Source organism: Vipera ursinii, assembly GCF_947247035.1.
Source record: "Vipera ursinii genome assembly, chromosome: 8".
Lineage (NCBI taxonomy): Eukaryota > Metazoa > Chordata > Lepidosauria > Squamata > Viperidae > Vipera > Vipera ursinii.
This window is the reverse complement of record NC_139519.1, coordinates 15,886,368-15,907,059: the sequence shown is the minus strand read 5'-3', so window position 1 is coordinate 15,907,059 and position 20,692 is coordinate 15,886,368. Positions and strand designations below refer to the sequence as shown.

Genomic DNA, 20,692 nt, shown 5'->3' with positions numbered 1-20,692 from the left:
GCTGTTCTTCCCACAGGCTGTAGAAATGCTGCAGTTCAGAACTTAGGAATGAGCCTGTTGCTCTGTTGCGATTATGAGTTGACATTAATCACCAGCAGTCTATCCACTCCAGGGAGGCCCTCTGATTCATAGACCCAGACCCTTCGCCCAGATCTAGTTCAGGCATTCATGTTCAGGATTTCTCAGAAAGAAAAGTTTTGGAAAAATTCCATAAGGAATCCCAAATGAAATCTAGTTTTGTTTCAAGAGTCATCCATTGGTTTGAATCAGAGGGAAAGGAGAAATGATGGCAATAATATCTGCAGTGCGGTCTTGATGGTGATTCTATTTTTGTTGCGTCTGGGGGATGTTCGGGTAACATTTTTGGGTGGCTCACAAGTAAGTCCATTGCCTGCAACCAAGAATTTCACTGAATAAGGGTTAGGAGGGTTTCCAGTGCAATAGATTCTCCAACTCCTGGGTTTTATTTAGAAATGTAGAGAACTAACTATCTTCTCTCTCCCAAAGTTGCACAGGAAAGAGTGACAGAGAAGCCCAAGAAAGGGAAGAAGGAGAAGCCACCCAAACCTACAAAAAAGCCAAAGGAGAAACCACCCAGGAGCTCCCCAAAGCCAAAGCCTCCCAAAAAGGAGAAGCCCCCCAAACCCACCAAAAAGCCAAAGGAGAAGCGTCCCAAGGCCACCAAGAAACCTAAGGAGAAGCGTCCCAAAGCCACCAAGAAACCAGCAGCTGGAAAGAAGGCAGAAAGGCCTTCTCCTCCAGTTCCACCAGAAGAAGAGAGGTACCACTTTCCAGAAACACCACTGATCCCGCCTCCAACTGGAGAGGAAGATGGCTATGGGTTGCCTGATTCATCCCATTATCTCTTTCCCTACGGACGAGAAGATGACCTTTCCCGAGTCAATGAAGAAGGGGGTGAATGTAAGTTCCAGGGCATTTCACATCCATCCTACAACCTCATGTCTTCACCACACAGTGACTTAGCCTGCACATAATGTCAAGACTTAATATGTGAACCCAGACTTACCCTGTTTCCTGGTTTTTTTTAAGCTACTTTCTCATCCCTCTCTTACTTCTTAAGAGGAAGCACCCTGGGGCAAAGATGCGCATTGGGAATCCCTAGAGAAAGGCATTAGTTGAAAGTAGGGATTAGACATTGGTGAAGCAAAGGCCCAGGAAGAAACTCGATAAACAACCCATCATTATTTTGTTAATCTGCAAGATTGACCCTGAATGGTTCCTAGCTTGTTCAGGAATCCCTATTTTTTAAAAAACTGGGTTTAGTGTTTTGTGCAAACTTACCCATTGCCTTGTATCACATATCACACTAAACCTTAAAGCAATATGTTTGTTTCTGGGTTAGTTGGTCACATTTAAAAAAAAACAAAACACCAATCAAAGTTCAGTGTGATGTGAAAAAAAGAGTGCTCATCTTTGACAATATCTGTTTTATCCTGCAGCTCTTTATCCTGAGAAGATAATTGAAAAACAAGATCCGTCCAGGTTTCACAGTAGGTATAATCAGATTATGGGGTATATACCAGCATCAAGTGTAATCAGATTATGGGGTATAATAATAACATCTCAAGAGGTATTTATGGGCTACTTCTAAGGCTATTTGAGAAAGGAGTTTAAAATTTGGAAAAAGGGAAAAGGCACGAATGCACTTGATAAGGATAGAATATTATATTCATCAGGAAGTTGGATAATGTAGAATCATCCCAGTAGGGAGGAGCCAAAGAGATTTCAAATGAAGAGGGCAAGGATGATTAACCTCAAGGTAACAACAATACTGTGGACCTACAGATGTGCTGAAGGAGTTATAGTAGATAAGACCATGCTAGAAAAGGGTGAAATTTAATCCAGAAGGCGAGTTTCCCATTTTAATGGATTTTCAATTTTAAAATACATTAAAATTGAAGCACTGGATTTAACAACAAATTGCCCTGAGTGAATCCAGTGGCAGGTAAGAAGCTTTGGATGGATCTATAGCATGCAGATTGTGAGTTACCCATAAAAGAACAAAATAAGAATAGATCAGAGGGTTGTCTATACAGAGCAAGAACCGGATGGATCTTTTACAGAGGTATGTGTTTACATCCCTGATGATTTGATTGTGCTTTTTTTCAGCTGATGTCTATGAATCTCCAACGGGGCCACAGGAGACCCCCACGGATGACAAAGATCAGGAAGGTCAGCCAGGTAAACAGACATTAATTTCCAAGGTTGGCTGTTTCTCAGACCTCTTGCTATCTTTAAATCATGTTGCCAAGACCCCAAAGTGGATTAAGGAAGATATTGCTTCATTCCTCTTGCAAACAAACCTCTTAACCTGTCCTCTAAGCTACCCGGAGACTGGTTTATGCCTAAGGGAATTCCTGAATCCCACCATCAGATGAGATCCATTTTTCTTAGCTATCCTAGAAAATTCTGCATAGAATTCTGCATTCCTGGTTCTACATCTGGCCAAATCTTCATTATAAATTTCCTTACAGAGTGGAATGTAACTGCTGTCATCTGTGCAAAAAGCCAGCAGGCTGGAAACAGAATTTCAAAAGAATTTGAGGGCCAACCAGAACTATCCGTTATAGTCAATGTGATGCAGAGAATAAAAGCGGCTGTTGCTTAACAACTTTACTGAAGCAGGGCTGGTGTGAGAGACAAATTGTGATTCATGTTTTCCTTTCCTGCACTTTTGTGCTCTATCACTTTGGAGAGAAGTTAAGCCTTCTTTATTCAACTTGCTGTTGAAGTGTCTTGGCAAGTTGCAGTCAAAACATTAGCAGAGTTTTTGAAAGAGCAAAAAATATAAGACCTCCATTGTCTTACTGCATGGAAGACCGCTGTCAAGAGTGAAAATTTGGCAGCTACGTCCCTCTCTGTTTTCATCTTGCTATTAGAATAATGGGGGGAGGTGTTTTCAAATGGGTTAGTTAGAAAAAACGAAACCTTTACAGTTCTGTGGAAGCTGGCTGAAAGTTGGCAGGATGGAAACTTTTCAAGGACATTCTAGCAGGTGTGAAGAAGATAGCTGATGGGTCTCATAACAAAGAGAACATGTTTACATGAGCTACATGGGCATCTGGGAGGGGGTTGTTGGCTGGGAAAGTCATTGTTATATGCTATGGTCTGATGCCTTGGGATTTTAGAGTTAGTTTTACCTCGCCTTTACCAGGCCATGTATTCAATAAACAGTAAGCTTCTCAGAAATGAAAATAATTCTGGACTTTTATTTGGATACTTGAGCTGGAAGTCAACAACCACTTAATACACCTATGTCTTACATCTTTTGTCCTTCTTGGCAGAAAAAGGAGGGAATTGAGATCCATCTGGGGAGGAGAACACCTGCTTGGGAAAGGATGGTTGAACTGAATCAAACCTATTCTTTTTTTAACTATCTCTTGCCTTCAAAAGGCTTTGTGTCACGGACCCAACCCCCAGACTCAGGAAATGTCTGTGCTTCTTGTTTGTTCTCTAGAATTTCCTGTAGAGCAAGAGCCGCCAACACTGGACTTCAATGAACAGATTGAGCGCGAGGACTACGAGGATTGTACGGTGCCACTCTTGTTTACTTGCCTCCCCAAGGGTCATACTGTTTCTGGGGAAGTAGCCATCTCCTGTTGTGGGTGGAGGAGTAGCAAGGGTCCATGGCTTCAGGATAGCAGATTTTTTCTGATTCTTTGATTCAGGCATGACCTGATGCAGTTATATGCAATTCAGGATCTCTGAACATAGGAACGCATACTCTTAATTATTTCCTGTAGCAAAAGATTTCCTAGTCTTCCTAGCCATTTGGCTTCTTGGGTTGTGTAGAAACATCTGGTGATCTTTCTGGTGCCATAAAAGGTAATGTAAAAGAGTCGTGACATTTCCACGATCAGAGTATCCTTGAAACCTTTTTTTGGTGTTCTGTGACCAGAAACATTAATTCTAGTTTGCAGAATCCGTGACCCTAAAGTTCAACAGTCTTTTGCCTGGCTTTGATATGGAGACCTCTTGGCTGACAGGTGGAACAAATATGTTTATGCAACTGACTTTGGGTTTAATTTTCAGCATCTCCACAAGTGGAAAAGATTCATCATATCCTGGAGAGGCCCAGCTGATCAGTCATGTCAGCCTTCCCCCATGTAGTGCTTTCCAGATGTGGGAATTTCCAGCTCGCAAGAATCCTAACTATATTAGCCATGGTGGCTAGGAATTTGGGAGCCGAGCATTGGTTGATACTGATGGAGGCTATGCTGAATTAGTACTGTAGGGTCTACAGACTTGTTGTTCCAAAAATCCTCCCTGCTTCTATCTCAAAGGTGTTTTTTCAAGAGGCAACTGGACTTCCTTGGTTTTTCCTTGAAGACATTTGCTTCTCATCCAAGAAGCTTCAGTCAGAATTGAAGAAGCTTCTTGCATGAGAAACGAAACATCTTCAAGGAAAAACAAAGTCAGTCCAGTGGCCTCTTGAAAAATTACCTTTGGAACCACCGTAGATGACTGAGAATCTCCACAGACATGTCCCTGCTTCTAGAGATGTTGGTTAGACCATAGAACTAATATCTCATTGCTTGGTTAAGCGAGATCTTAGAATCTTTCTGGGTTAAGGTTAAGAAATGACTGTCTGATGGATTCATCAGAAGTTGCCTTTTTGGGTTGGCATAACCAGTCATTTTTATGACTGGGTCTGCCAGGCTCTGCAGCTTCAATGGTTTTTGCTATGGGGCAATCTTTGGGCCCAACAGAGGTCCTGGTTCTGATTGTTTTTGCAGGTTGCATACCTATGTTTCATATATTTTGGACTGTGCTCTACATCAGTATTTCTCAAAGTTTCGCAACTTTAAGACATGTGGACTTCAAGTCCCAGAATTCCCTAGACAGCCCCACTCATCTTCAGGTTGCCAAGATTGAGAAACATTGCTCTATAATATCTAGAGGTAGTCCTCAACGTACGATGACAACCGGGACCAGTATTTCCATTGCTAAGCAAGGCAGGTCTTAAGTGAGTCACGCCCAATTTTATGACTATTTTTTTTGTCAAAGTTAAACAAATCAGCACAGTTGTTAACTGAATCACACCATTGTTAAGTGAATCCAACTTTTTCCATGGACTTTGCTTGTCAGAAGTTGCCTGACAAGACGCAATATATTTTTATATTTGGTGGTTCTGTGGAAAGGGTGAGTTTTTTTTGGATTGTGGTACTGGAAGAGGAACGGCCGATTACAGAAGAGTTGACTTTAAAGTTTTTTTTGATTTGGGATCCTTGGTTAATTTGGAAAATTATTTGTAAGAATGTTATATCATGGAATGGATAAAATGGATGGAGTTTATTTAGGATAAGTATAGGGTTGAGAAGGGGTTTTTTTCTTCTTTTTCTTTTTTTTTTGTCTTTAATATATATTTAATACTATTAAGGTTTGTTCCATTCTATATAAGCTAGAGAGTGTCCTTTTCTTATTCTAGTTTTTTTTTATACATATATTTAATATTGTTAAGGTTTGTTTTATCCTATATAAGCTAGAGAGTGATGGATTTTAGAATTTATAGTTGTTAGTATATGGTTGCTTAGGTTTGCTTTTTTTTTATATATATATACCTTGTATTCAGCTCTGGGAAGTAGGGGGGGGAGGGGGGGAGGGAGGGGGGGAGGAGGGAGGGGGGAGGAGGGGAGGTAGGGGGGAGGAGGGAGGGGGAAGGGGGTTTTTTTAAAGGAAAATTGTATTTTAAAACTTTTCAATAAAAAAAAAAAGAAGTTGCCTGACAATGTCGCAAACATTATGCCGGGATGCTGCAACAGTCATAAATACATGCTGGTTCCAAACATCTGCATTTTGATCATGTGACCATGGGGAAGTTTAACATTCGAAAGTGCAAGGATTGATCATCAATCGCTTTTCCCAGTGCTGCTGTAGCTTTGAAGAGTGTCTAAATTAATGGTCATTAAGGGTCAAGGACTACCTATATTCTCCTTGTTGGTCCGTGGCTCACCTCCTTGTTCTTTCCTGCTCTTTCATGACCACCCCAGTGAGAATCTAGACTGTCTCTTATGATCATTTTCCACCAAGAGTGTCTGTGGCCCCAGTTGCGCTGAATTTTTGAAAGGATAGAGGGAGCGCTATGCTGCATGTTTCTGTGACCTGCAGACACGTGCATCGGAAATTCTCCCAGCCACATTTCAGAAGAAAATTATTTCTCGCATTTAGGCATTCAAGGAAAAAAGAGAAAGAGAACATTTCAGAGCTGCAGAAGAACTATTTTAGTTCCATGCTGTGAGCTGGAAATGAAGGCGGTTCCTGGATCGAAGTCTGCTGTGAAACAGTCGGTCCATTTTGTAGATGCTGGCAGAAATGATGGACGCGCTAGTAATCATAATAATAATCATGTTTACAATGCTGCAGTGCCTTGAATCTGGCTTAGATTTGTGCCAACTTTCGTAGAAGGAAGCAGTTCAGTACCACCCTCCCCCTCTTCCTTCAGACTTACCCTTCGTTTCCGCCGCATGTGATCTGGCTTTATTTTGGCCTACGTGAGTGGAAAATGCCCAGCGTTTTCTGAAGAATGTTTGACAGATGAGAGAGATTTTGCCAAAACAAATGCAAAGGTACCTGACATCAGGACCAAAACTTAAGGCTTGGCTGGCTAGGGATTTTTTTTCATCCTCTTATTTTACCCTGGGCACTGAGCTAGGAAGCCACAGGAGTTTGAATGCTTCTGGCTCTCTGTTTATGTCCTATAAAGTTAGAGAATTGCCTTTTTGTTTTGCCTTTCCCCCACCCCCTCCTCGTTTTGCACATTTCCCTGCCCCTCCAGGACTGTGTGGAGAAAAGAGGGCTATTCCCTGCACTGCTGTCAAGCAGGGTTGCTCTAAGTGAAGAGATGCAGTTGCAAGCAGGATTTTGCTGGAGTTGTGCAGGCTTCGGAATGGATTCACAATGATATTACTTGATTTATTTTCTGCCCATCTCATAGTTCTGGTGACTGAACGGTTGCAATGGAAAAATCAGACCCTCTATTGCTTTGATAGCTGCACGTGCGATGGTTCTGAGACCAAAATGGCTGGTGCAGTTCTTGACTCCCCCATGTTGTGTGAGCATGACATTTGGCCTTAAGTCTGTTGCAACAAGATCTCCAAAACCCTCTGATAGCCAATTGGGCTATCAAAAGTCTGTCTTATTGGATAGGAGGACAACCTTCCCCGATTTGGATTCCCTCAAGTAATGTGAGCTTCGGCTCCTTGAGTTCCCACCTCCAAGAACATCACTGAAGGTTCTGGATGCTGAGGCCTCGGTGTCTGGGGGACTTCCAGGTTATGAGATCAGTTTTGATAGACCACTGGTCCATTTTATCCAAAGTAACAGTCCCCTTTCACTAACTGAGAGAGCCAGTTTGGTGTAGTGGTTAAGGCACCCGGCTAGAAAGCCAGGGACTGTGAGTTCAAGTCCTGCCTTAGCCATGAAAGCCAGCCGGGTGACTCACCAGGAGACTGTGAGTTCTAGTCCCCACTTAGACATGAAAGCCAGCTGGGCGACTTTGGGCTAAGCACCAGGAGACTTGTCACTTTTGGTTCCGCCTTAGACATGAAAGGGAGCTGGCTGACCGTGGGCCAGTCTTACTTATTCCGCCCAACCCATCGCACAAGGTGCTGGCTGTGGGGAAAATAGGGGGAGGAAGGTGCCTTTGGATATATTTGCCACCTTGAGTTATTGGGTAAAAAATAATAAAGGCCTGATACAAATAAATAAACAAGCTTTTCCATAGCTTAAAGAAGACAAAACAGAAGGTTAGGGTGAAATGCACGGATGGAATCAACTTCCTTACAGTCTCCCCGTCTTCCTTCTGAAGGAATCCTTTTTCTTTCTACAGACCAATATGTCCGGCGTGAGAAAAAACCCAAAAAACCGCCACAAAAGAAACCAGAGAAGCCCAGGCTGGAACCAGAGGAGAGACCAAGTAGGTAGACCTTGGGCTCCTTACTATCATTTTATCAGACGGTTGAAAAATAGAAGGAGGTTGAGAGACAGAGGCAGGCAGGAAGGGCCAAATTTGTTTCTCAACCCCTTGGTGAAACACACACACAAAATTACTCTCCAGATCTTGGGTTTTTAAGCTAAAGCTGGGAAAGATGACTGAATCCTTGGAAAGCCCCTGTTTTTACAACATCGGCAATAGATGGTCATTTTGGTGGACGGCTAGGAGATATTGTTATCATGTATCATTGTTCTTATTATTATTGTTTCTCACCGAGGCTTGTAGTGGGCATGGTGTTGTAGGGCAATGTTTCTCAACGTTGACAACTTAACGTTGTGTGGATTCAGTTCTCATCAGTCCTGGGAACTGAAGTCCATACATCTCAAAGTTGCCAAGGTTGAGAAAACACCACTACAAGGGATATTTAGCCTATTTCTTTCTACCTCCTTTAGGAGAGTTTCCACTACCACCCACCCCCCTCAATATAGCTACGCATTGAACGTTCATAAGACTTAAAACACTTAGGAATTTAGTTTCACACACAAATGGGAAGCTACTGCCTGCCAATTGTTTTCAGAGAGAGAGAGAAAAAAATCAACCTTGTGTTTAGTAGAGAACTAGGGATGCGGTGGCTCAGTGGGTTAGGCTGCTGAGCTTGTCGATCAGATGGTCGGCAGTTTGGCGGATCGAATCCCGAGTGCCGCATAACAGAGTGAGCGCCTGTTACTCGTCCCAGCTTCTGCCAACCTAGCAGTTCGAAAGCATGTAAAAAATGCAAGTAGAAAAATAGGGACCACTACGGTGGGAAGGTAACAGCGTTCCATGTGCCTTTAGCACCTATAGTCATGCCGGCCATATGACCACGGAGACGTCCTCGGACAAGCGCTGGCTCTTCGGCTTTGAAATGGAGATCAGCACCGGCCCCTAGAGTCAGAAATGACTAGCACACATGTGCGGGGGAACCGTTACCTTTACCTTTAGGTTGGTGTAGCGATTAAAGCACCGGGCTAGAAACTGGGAGACGAAAAAGTTCTAGTCCTGCTTTAGACACAAAGCCAGCTGGGTAACCTTGGGCCAGGCTCTCTCTCTCAGCCCTAGAAAGGAGACAATAGCAAACCACTTCTGAAATCTGGCCAAGAAAATTGCAGTGAGTTGTCCACACAGCTGCCAAGGGTCAACACTGACTCATGCATGCACTTTCAGATTGCTCCGCCTTGTGCAGCTAAACTTAGCTGGATGGCCCCTTGCTGATCAGCTTCTTGTAATGGGCAAGAGGGAATGTTCACCCACTTCATCCTGGCTGTGAGTTAAGAGGAGAGGCAGAAGATACTTCATAGTCCCCAGTTTTATGTCTGCCAGTCATATGCCTCTGTGCTTCTAAACACTTAATCTTGGAACAATTAGTAGCAGAACAAAGAGCCACAAGCATGGTCTGTTTAGGAACGCCTCCTTCCAAAGGACCTTCAGCCAAGGAGTTATTGCCTCTTTGGAATCCAACTGCTGTTTCTGTTTTGCTCCGCAGAGAAGCTGGAGCAGCCTCCCACCCCTCCTTTGGAGAGTCACTATGATGGAGGCTTACAGCTGCCAGATTATGAAGATGGTATGTGCTATTTCGTGCCTTGTATGGAAGAGCCATAAAAGAAGAATAATCTGATCAGTCTGTTTCTCCCAAGATGTGTCTCCTTCACATAGGATCTTCTTTTGCAATCTCTCTAATCTTTGTTCCTGAGAGATCACTGGAGTTCAGAATCAGAGTCAGAATAGAGCTGGAAGGGACCTTGGAGGTCTTCTAGTCCAGCCCCCTGCTCAAGCAGGAGATCCTATACCATTTCAGACAAGGGGCCTCCAGAAGCGGTGAATTCTCCAATACTGGAGGCTTTTAAGAAGAGACTGGACAACCATTTGTCTGAAATGGTGTAGGGTTTCCTGCCTGAGCAGGGGGTTGGACTCGATGACCTGCAAGGTCCCTTCCAACTCTATTATTATTATTGTTGTTGTTGTTGTTAATGTTATTATTGTTATTATTGTTATTCAGTTTGAAAAGATGGTGAACCTGTATGCTCCTTTAACTGTGTTTCCAATCTCATTTTCCCTTGTAGTGGATTATGGTCTGCCTCCCCAGGAGCCCAAAAAATTCCCCAGCGAAACAGATGAAGGTGAGATGGAGACAGATGAGGAGAAACTTAAAGCAAGTGAGGACATGGGAACTGGGTTGGCCTGAGCCTGCAGGAAGGGGGTTGTTAGGAGGGAATGGGAATTGGATGGACTGGTTGACCTCACAATGTGTCAGATGCCAAGTTACGTTCCCAACCTAGCCAATTTCCAGCAAGTAAGGGAATCAACATTGGCATCCTTGTGTCTCTGCCCCAATAACATCTTCAACCAATTAGCCCAGCTACACGATCACCACTTCTCCATCAACTGTAAGCCACCGTTTTGGCTTTGTGCTTATTTCAGAGTGCTTTGCAGTCTCATCGCTTATCTTCCTTATTTGGACATTTGCCCCAACAAATGAGAGCTTGAGAAAGATGGAGTCTGCAACTGTTGGGAATGTCAGTGCCTGATGTTAATGCTTTTTCTCTTTGCTCTGGATCAGAGAAGCCCAGGAAAGGAGGAGGCAGTAGCAAGGAGGAAGAGGAGGGTGAGACAGAGGAGAAAGGCAAGGAGAAAGGTGGGTAAACTCCAGAAAGAAAAGCATTTTCTTGAGCTTGCAATTGAAAGATTACTTGCTTTGGTGTGATATTCAGGCAGAGTAATTGGGGCTCAGGCTCTGTCAAGCAGCTCCCATGAGTGAACTTGGGATCATGGACTTCAGAAGATTGGAGTAAAGATACATCTGACATCTATCGACCCAGTGCCTCTCCTTCAGTTTCTCAGTTACTGTCTTTTATCTTCTTGGTTGCTTTCTTTCCTGCTTGAATAGCATCTCCTTTGCCTCTTCCTCACATGCAGGGAAGCCAAAGAAAACAGGAGGGAAAAAATGGGAAAGCGAGGAAAATGCGTGGACGCCAGAAGAGAAAATAAGTAAGTGTGAAGGAGTGCAGAGATCATGCTGACAAAGGAATGCAAGAGTCAGTAGAAGAACCGTTAAGAGAAAATAAGTGAGAAATGGCACCTCAGTCCTGGGAAACAAGGAAGTGTGAGAAAGAGACTCAAAGTAACTCCACTTTGATCCTCTTTGGTATAAGAGGGGGCAAAAACTCAGGTTAAGATGTGGCTCAGTGGGTTAGGATGCTGAGCCTATCAATCAGAAGGTCGGTAGTTTGGCGGGTCGAATCCCGAGTGCCGCGTAACAGAGTGAGCGCCTGTTACTCGTCCCAGCTTCTGCCAACCTAGCAGTTCGAAAGCACGTAAAAAATGCAAGTAGAAAAATAGGGACCACTACGGTGGGAAGGCAACAGCATTCTGTGCACCTTTGTCGTCTAGTCATGCCGGCCACATGACCACGGAGACGTCCTCAGACGAGCGCTGGCTCTTCGACTTTGAAATGGAGATGAGCACCGGCCCCTAGAGTCGGAAACGACTAGCACGCATGTGCGGGGGAACCTTTATCTTTTACCTATACATAGGAGTAAAAGACGCATCAATGCAACTGTTTGTATCTACTTGTGAAATCCTGGCCATTCTGTATTTCACCATTTGAAGGCCTTTGCTTGACTATATAACTGTTCAGAAGTCATGCTTTGAGCGTTTCTTTGGGCAACTGAGGCAGCAGCAGCTTATCAAAGGGCCTGCAAGTGTGACCTGTCCTTGTCTCTGGATTTTCAGAATGCCCTCCCATTGGGATGGAATCCCATCGAATTGAGGATGACCAGATCTTGTCTTCTTCCATGCTACGACATGGTTTAGGAGCTCAGCGTGGACGTCTGAACATGCAGGTATTTCCTGGAATTGATATCTCAAGTAATAAACTCTATGTCTCTTGAATAATATTGATATATCAATTAAAAGTCTGGATAGTGGACATTGCAATACCTGGAGAAAGCAGAAGAGAAGAGAAAGAATGGAGATAGATCACCGAATAGAAGTAGAATAGAAGTAGAATACCTATGGCAGAAGAAAGTAAAAATAGTATCAGTAGTAATATAGATACCTTGGTCACAATCCCAAAACAACTAGAGCACCACTTGTACATCATTGACAAAATCACCATTAGTCAATTGCAACAGGTAGTTTTACTAGGAACAGTTTACATCCTTCAATGATACTATTAAATATCATTAAAAACAATATTTGCCTACTTTACATCCTTGGGAAGGGGTCAATAATAAATAATAAACCTTTATTGTCAAAGTACAACATGTGTACTTTGATGGACAAAATACCAAATCTGGTGTAAACATCTGGCTGACTAGATGACCATCCATAATTTAAATTTATTTGCTGCATGGGTGTTATGAATTACTTACTCCATACGTCTTTTTTTCCAGAAAGTTGAGCTTTAAATCAGTTCAGTGCTGATTTAAAGATGTACCTCTGTGCTTTCCTTCTTATGTTTTCCCCCCTCCAGGCTGGATCCAATGAGAATGATTACTTTGATGGAGCATGGTGTGCAGAGGATGAGAGTAGCATACAATGGATCCAGGTGGATACAAGACGAATTACCAAGTTCACAGGAGTTATCATCCAAGGCCGGGATTCTCTCCTCCAGTATGTGAGGGTTCGGGCAAGTGTGCTGTATGTGTGGGGTCTTGTAGGATCAGTTGCATGGGTGAAATAAATTCATGTGGATGGGGGAAATGGACAACAATACAGTGCTCGCTCAACACTGGATCTCTGCATGCTCCTCTACAATTCTGCCATTAAAGAAGAAAATGAATTTTATATGATGGGTATTTTATTGTATAATCTTTGCTATAACAAGCAGATAGGATTGGGGCACTCCAGTTCCTGATTAGTGGACGTTTTCTGGACCATCTCATGGCTTTCGAGTCCTTACCAAGCATCACTCCCATTATTCAGGTTCTCTTCATCAAAACTAGAAATCTGGTTTTCTTAAAAGGGGGAGAAGTAAGAACACCGATGTTGCCTCCAATCAGCCTCCTAGCTCCCACCAATCACCCTTCCCTTTCTCTTTTATCGATCCTAGGGAGGACTTTGTCACCACTTTCTACGTTGGCTTCAGCAACGATAGCCAGAACTGGCTCATGTACAATAATGGTTACGAAGAAATGGTACGTACGTGACCTTGGAAAATCCTACCGGTCCTTGATGTGAAGCGATTTATCTTTTAACAATGTTCTTTTATTTACGCCTGGCCTGAGCGGACAGGATCCAGATGGGCTGAAACAGCGATTCCCCAAAATTGACAGTGACGCTGCTGGCTGTGAATTATCGAGGTTGTAATCCCAAACACAGCGGAAGCAGGCAAAGTAGGAAAAGTCAGGCCTGGGGTACTGAAAACTTCATCCTGATTAGCAAGGACCCGTCTGGTGTTGTTGAATTCAAGAGGCTGCAAAGGTCTGAGGGCCATAGTCACTCTCCAACTTGTTTGTTCCTTTATTTGCAAATCGGTCTATCGATTTCAAGATTAATTTCCAGAGGGAGTGCAGAGAAAAGGATCAGACCTGATGGGACAGTCAAAGCAGTGAAAAAATTGTTCGAAGGAACACCAAATGATATGAGAAGTCTGGAGAAGTAAAAAAAACAACAAAAAAACAAAACCTTATTTTAATGGACAGATGCCCAAAGGAAATAAGTTAGGGGTCCTCAAAGTTGGCCACTTTAAGACTTGTGGACTTCCGCTCAACTCGACTCCCCATGCTGGCTGGGGAATTCTGGGAGTTGAAGTCCACAAGTCTTAAAGTGGCCAAGTTTGAGGACCCCTGATATAAGTACTGTAAATGCTACAAGTGCATTAGGAAGATCTTGAAGAAAACAGAGTCTCTTTAGGATACAGTTAGATAGTAGCTGGATGTTTTTGACTGGCTGAAAAGCTTTCCTTTTTCCCCTTTTCTCCTTTTCCCTTTTCCAGCTTTTTTATGGAAATGTTGACAAGGACACTCCTGTGATGACCGAATTCCCAGAACCGAAGGTGGCTCGCTATATTCGGGTCTTTCCATTGACCTGGAATGGTAGCCTCTGTATGAGACTGGAAGTTCTGGGCTGTCCCCTCTCCAGTAAGTATGGGAGAAACGGGGGTCTCCAGAATGGGGCAGAGCATCAATCAGTTTAAAACTATACCTGAGTAGGTGCAAAAATTACCGTAATACAGTACAGGCAGTCCTCAACTTACGACCACAATTGGGACAGAATTTCCATTGCTAAGCATGGTGGTTGTTAAGCCATTTTAGCCTCATTTTACAATCTTTTTCCCCCCTGGTGGTGTTGTTAAAGGAATCACATCGTCATTAAACAAATCCAGCTCCCACCATTGATTTTGCTTGTTGGAAGGCAGCTGGGGAGACCGCAGATGGCAATCGCATGGCCCTAGGACCTTGTAGTAATCAGGAATATGTTTGTTGTCAAGCACTGTAGTTTTGACCACATGACTATGGGGATGTTGTGACGGTTGTATGTGTGAGGACCGGCTATAAGCCACTTTTTTGGCCCTCGTAACTTCAAACGATTGCTAAACATATGGTTGTATGTTGAGAACTTACCTGAACATTCAAATTCATATCAGTGCTCAGTGCTGTTTGTAGAAGATCCATGTCCAGTTCAAAAGGAGTGTTTTGAAAAAAGATCCCTTTCTTTTTTCAAAAGGTGATGGGAAAAACCAAACTCTTGAGGGTCTGACGCTAGCAAAACTGGTAGTATTGGGCTAGGTAGAAATAAAATTCTGACTGGGTAGTAAACAGCTATTGATTTGGTATTAAAGAGAGAAGAATTGGTATTAAAGTTCCCGCCATGTTTGATCTGCTCTTCCCTTCTTTTTGCAGGCATCCACAGCTACTACAGTTTGCAAAATGAAGTGATGACATCAGTGGACAACCTGGACTTTCGCCATCACAGCTACAAGGACATGAGACAGGTGACTATAGGCATGTTGGAGAAGATCTTTACTCTTCAAGAAATGGTGCTTTGAAGACCTTTAGGCAGGTTAGAGGTAAAGAATAGCGGGCAATATATCCACTCAAATTTTGATTTCAACTAGAATACAACAGTGTGCCTGAGATCCTCAGATGGATTGTATGTCCTATGAATTACCCTTGGAAGTTGTTCAGCACATCTGCAGGATGTGAATCCCCAAAAGATTCCATGAAGCCACTCCTATTCTAACCCACCTCTATTTTCAATTTGCTAGCTGGGAGTAATAGCAAATAGCACTTAGACTTATATACTGCTTCAGAGTGTTTTACAGCCCTCTCTAAGTGATTTACAAAAACAGCCTCTTGCCCCCAACAATCTGGGTCCTCATTTTACCGACCTCAGAAGGATGGAAGGCTGAGTCAACCTTGAGCCAGTCAGGATCAAACTGCTGGCAGTGGGCAGAATTAGCCTACAAAACTACATTCTTACCATTGTTTTCCAACCCTGCAGCTGATGAAGGTGGTGAATGAAGAATGTCCTACAATCACCCGTATCTACAATATTGGCAAAAGCTTTCGAGGACTTAAGATCTACGCTATGGAGATATCGGATAACCCAGGGGAGCATGAACTGGGTAAGAATCCCTCTGCCTTCTGCAGGCCAGGCCCAAAGCACTCATACATCCCAAAATATTATGCAGATTGGATCGCAGTTCTTCTCACCTTAGTTCAAGCGAAGAGCCTGTACGTACACCCAGAGACACAATATACACTTGCACACTACTACATACATATTTTACTTATTATTATCAGCAAAGTGCTTGTTAAGTGATTTAAGTAAAGTGATTTTTTTTGTCATGTTTGTTAGGCAAACCAGTGTGGTTTTATACATACAATGTATGTATAAACCCACACCCCTACATATACATAACAATAAAATATTAAATACTGTCCATCTTGAATATATAATGGAAGGAGGAAGCTTGCAAGTTCACAAGATTAATGCTGCAAGGAATGAAACTATGGCTGAATCTGGATGTTCTGCTACGGATACCACGAAGCCCCCTCCTCCCAGAAGGGAACAAGGAAAACAGGTTGTGAAGAGGATGAGTAGTGTCCCAGATAATCCTATGGACCGTGCTCAAGCAATGCTTCTGTGCTATGTCCTGGATGGAGGGGAGGGAACTGCCAAAGATCTTTTCGGCCATCCTCACCACTTTCTGCACCGCCTTCCTGTCTGAAGCAGGGATGCTTCCAAACCAGACTGTGATGCTGTGTGACAGGATGAAAATAAAAGTAGTTGTGCTTGAAAGGGATAACATGAATGATTGAAGCTATATATACTGCTCAAAAAAATAAAGGGAACACAAGATAAGACATCCTACTATTAAATACAGTACATTGTGTTGTTTAAGTGTTCCCTTTATTTTTTTGAGCAGTATATATAAACAACAAGAAATTAGAGCAAGTAGTAGACTTTCGCTACCTTGTAAAATTGTGCCTCTAATTTCTTTTGCCCTGTATTTTCTTTCCACCTCTTGCATAATGTGGCTTCCCCAGGAAGGGAATAGCCTGATGGGTATTGATGCAAAGAGGGACTGTTCCTTGCCTTTTCTAAGGAAGTATCAGCAACTTCCCATTTTGTATCACGATAGGGGAGCCAGAATTCCGCTACACTGCAGGCATTCACGGCAACGAGGTGTTGGGCCGGGAGCTGCTGCTTATGCTGATGCAGTTTATGTGCAAGGAGTTCAAGGACGGGAACCCACGCATCCGGAACCTGGTGACAGAGACCCGCATCCACCTCGTCCCGTCACTCAATCCTGATGGCTATGAGGTTGCCAGCCAAATGGTGAGCCTGACTTGGTAGATTGAGCTGAAGGAATCCAAAGACAGATGGAGGGAACCCTAAGCTGGAAGGGTTGGGGGCTATTACAAAAGGGGGAAAAAATAAGATGAAAATGCACCAAATTGCTAACTTTCTAAAATTATGCATACGGAGATCTACCTTGGCTTTGCTTTGGTGCAGCTTTGCAAAGCCAAGGTAGATCTCCGTATGCATAATTTTAGAAAGTTAGCAAATTGGTGCATTTCCATCTTTTGTGTGTGTGTGTGTGTGTGTGTGTGTGTGTGTGTGTGTGAGAGAGAGAGAGAGAGAGAGAGAGAGAGAGAGAGAGAGAGAGAGAGAGAGAGAGAGAGAGAGAGAGAGAGAGAGAGAGAGAGAGAGAGAGAGAGAGAGAGAGAGTTATTTCAGAATTAGGTCTTCTGCCCAAGTGGAACACAAAGCATCCGAGCAATTTTCAGCCTTGCAAATTTGAAGTTAGTGTTTACATACAACTGCCACGTTAGTTTTACGCACACATTTACTGTCCCCAGGCAGCATCAGCACGAGGAACAAAAATAGGGAGGCCTACTTGTGACTGAGGGAGTCTCAAAAAAGCAACAAGGAACCAATAAAAAAATTAAGTGTAAGGCCTAGCCACGAATAAGATTATGCAAGCATATCCTCTTCTCCACGCATTTTGAACATGTCATGTGGGGGGGAATTCACTGGAGAAGGCAGCTATGTTTGGAAGACAGGCTGCCAAAGAACAGGGTGGCTGGACACCATCAAAACTGACAGCAGCCAGAGCGTAGAAAAACTCAAAGAAGCAGTGCAAGATTGGAAGACGTCACCTGGTCCATACAATCGCCAAGAGTTGGGACGCGATTGAACAGATAACATCATGCTCCTCCTCTTTTCAGGGCTCAGAACTGGGGAATTGGGCTCAGGGGCACTGGAATGAAGAAGGCTTTGATCTCTTTGAGAACTTCCCTGATCTCAACAGCATCCTCTGGGCTGCGGAAGAGAGAAAATGGGTACCGCACAGAGTCCCCAACCACCACATGCCAATTCCTGATCACTACCTTGCAGAAGATGCCGCAGTAAGTAGACAGATGGGAGAAGGTGGGTGAGCATCTGGTGCGGGGAAAAACTAGCATCCTGGTTTAGGAAAAAAACCCACCGGCCCCTAAAACACGTACAGTATGTATGTTTTTAAAGCCAGAAATAATCCACTTCAAGAAATAAAATATAGAATCATGGGGTGGGAAGGGGGATTTTAGAGGTCTTCTAGTTCAAGCATCTGCTCAAGGCAGGAGACCTTATCCCAGGGGTAAGCAACCTTGGCTCTTTTATGACTCGTGGACTTCAACCCCCAGAATTCCTGAGCCAGCCAACTCTGGAAGGCAAGCTATTCCATTAATTAATTGTTGTCCCTGTCAAAATATTTCTTCTTACTTCTAGGGGGATCTTTCTTTAACAAGCTTCCACCCATTAAAGAGAGGCCCAACCTTTTTTTGTTTGTTTTCATCTGCTTGGGCTAGGTGAGTTTAGAAAAATTGAAGAGGGTTGGACCCTCTTAGGATTTGGTTGAGAGCATCGCCTAATCCCAGGCTTTTAGGCTAGTTGTTGAAAAAAAGCATTCTGGAAGAAATTGTTTCTGGGCTATCACTAAGAAAACTAAAAATGATTCTGAAGTCACCAGGAGTTGAGATGGAAATTGAGAATAGAATAGAATAGAATAGAATAGAATAGAATAGAATAGAATAGAATAGAATAGAATAGAATAGAATAGAATAGAATAGAATAGAATAGAATAGAATAGAATAGAATAGAATATAGGAACGAAGAATAGAATAGAATAGAATAGCATAGAATATAGGAATGAAGAATTAGAAGAGAAGAGAAGAGAAGAGAAGAGAAGAGAAGAGAATATAGGAATGAAGAATTAATAGAATAGAATAGAATAGAATAGAATAGAATAGAATAGAATAGAATAGAATAGAATAGAATAGAATAGAATAGAATAGAATAGAATAGAATAGAATAAGAAGAATGGAATGGAATGGAATATAGACTAGACTAGACTAGACTAGACTAGACTAGAGCTGGAGGTCTTCTAGTCCAGCCCCCTGCTCAAGCAGGAGGACCTATACTGTCTCGGACAGGTGAATGTCCTGTCTCTTCTTTAAAATCTCCAGTGATGGAGCACCCATGATTTCCGCAGGGAAGCTGTTCCACTGGTTAATTGTCCTCACTGTTAGGAAGTTTCTCCTCAATTCCAGGTTTTTTCTCTCCTTCCCTCTGGTGCTTTGGTGAACAACCTGCCCCACTCTGCCTTATGGCAGTCCCTCATATACTGGAACACTGCTATCAAGTAGAACTTATACAGCTTCATTTTTAAAATGGGGGGGGGGGAAAGCAGCACAATCATGGCTTAGAAGAAAACAAATGCTTATTTTCACTGGAATATTGTGGCGTGTTCACCTTCTTTCCAACATCCATGACTTTACTTCAGAACCTTTTTCTTCCAGGTGGCAGTTGAGGTGAGGGCCATCATAGCCTGGATGGAGAAGATTCCCTTTGTGCTTGGTGCCAACTTCCAAGGGGGCGAGAAACTCATTACCTATCCTTTTAACATGGCTCGGCCCATCAATGAGAATGAAGTGGGTCCTCCACCGTCCCTGGAGGACTATGAAGAGGAGAACCCAGAAGTCAAAGGGACGCCAGATCATGCCATCTTCCGCTGGCTGGCGATTTCCTATGCATCGGCCCATCTCACCATGACGGAAACATTTCGTGGAGGTTGTCATGATCAAGATATGACCAACGGGATGGGGATTGTCAATGGGGCTAAGTGGAAATCACAAGCGGGCAGTAAGTATGAAGCATGGAAGGCAAGTGGAAGGCATCTCAACAGATCACTCTGGCCTGTTAGGAGAAGGGCCACTATTGATAATACAGAGCTGAACGTGTGGATGTGCACTTTTCAAGCAAGATTCTTTCAAGTTCTCCTGCCTCTTTTTGCTTTCCACTCATGTTTGTCTAATGCCTTTTTGGTCTTCAGCTGTTTAGCTTTGAATTTGCATAGAGCACCCGAGAGGCATTCTATATTTTTTCATTACACTGTTGATCTTTTTGGTTCAAAATATCCTCCTGTTCTGCAGAACACAAAAAGGAAGGAGGAAATAGTAAACTGAAAAATTTAAAGGCATGAGACAAGGAAAGGGGGAAAAAATAGCTAAATTTAGTTTAGATAAGGACTGCCATCCTTATACCTCTCTCTCTCCTCATTTATCCCGGGTGTGAGTTAGTGTGCATGAATCCTAAGTGGTAGGATGTTGACTTCCATGGTAATCTCTAGACTAATCCCTAGTTCCTAATCTGCATGGAATAGTGCAAACGGTTTTAAGAAAAAGTGCAGTTTTGGCAGTGCTTATGGTATACTGGCTAAAATGTGACCAGTGACCCTTAATGTTCTTACTGTTAGGGGGGATGCTACATTGTGGCACAGATATCATAAAGCTGGTAGCCTAGGTTGACCTATCTTGCATTATGATTAATATTTATATGTTATTTATATGTAAGGGTGCCGGTTTATACATACGTTGTATATAGCATGTTTAAATGTGTGTTATGTATGTGTACCCTTTTGAGAGCAAGCAACAAAATTTCATTTTTCATGTGCCAATGTGCCCACAGTAAAAAAGATGACAATCAAGGTTATCTATCTATTTCTCTGTCTATCTATCTATCTGTCTCTCTGTCTGTCTAATGTAGAAGTTTATTTCATTTGTTGAGTGTTACCCCAGAACCTGTTTGGGCAGAGGTAGATGGTGATTTTGCAGAATTCTGGAAACATTTTTGACTTGCAATTATCTAACAATATTAACACTATTATTCTCTAAAATATGTTAAGGAAATCTGGATTTCAAAATTGTAATC

General features: G+C 42.9%; 1 protein-coding gene across 2 annotated transcripts in view; it reads left to right on the top strand.

Moving 5' to 3' along the window:
* AEBP1 (AE binding protein 1) overlaps positions 1 to 20,692 on the top strand; it is a 30,081-nt gene that overhangs the window by 5,405 nt on the left and 3,984 nt on the right. Inside the window, exons 2-19 of one of the 2 annotated variants that reach the window (XM_083368567.1) lie at positions 508 to 921; positions 1,461 to 1,511; positions 2,131 to 2,202; positions 3,479 to 3,550; positions 7,850 to 7,936; positions 9,477 to 9,554; positions 10,054 to 10,110; positions 10,551 to 10,625; positions 10,907 to 10,978; positions 11,723 to 11,832; positions 12,465 to 12,604; positions 13,044 to 13,128; positions 13,929 to 14,073; positions 14,836 to 14,927; positions 15,437 to 15,560; positions 16,581 to 16,777; positions 17,671 to 17,850; positions 19,282 to 19,624. In XM_083368567.1, coding sequence (XP_083224693.1) covers positions 508 to 921; positions 1,461 to 1,511; positions 2,131 to 2,202; positions 3,479 to 3,550; positions 7,850 to 7,936; positions 9,477 to 9,554; positions 10,054 to 10,110; positions 10,551 to 10,625; positions 10,907 to 10,978; positions 11,723 to 11,832; positions 12,465 to 12,604; positions 13,044 to 13,128; positions 13,929 to 14,073; positions 14,836 to 14,927; positions 15,437 to 15,560; positions 16,581 to 16,777; positions 17,671 to 17,850; positions 19,282 to 19,624 — 2,394 coding nt within the window. The remainder of the gene's footprint in view (positions 1 to 507; positions 922 to 1,460; positions 1,512 to 2,130; positions 2,203 to 3,478; positions 3,551 to 7,849; positions 7,937 to 9,476; positions 9,555 to 10,053; positions 10,111 to 10,550; positions 10,626 to 10,906; positions 10,979 to 11,722; positions 11,833 to 12,464; positions 12,605 to 13,043; positions 13,129 to 13,928; positions 14,074 to 14,835; positions 14,928 to 15,436; positions 15,561 to 16,580; positions 16,778 to 17,670; positions 17,851 to 19,281; positions 19,625 to 20,692) is intronic. The other variant, XM_083368568.1, reaches the window with a different exon arrangement.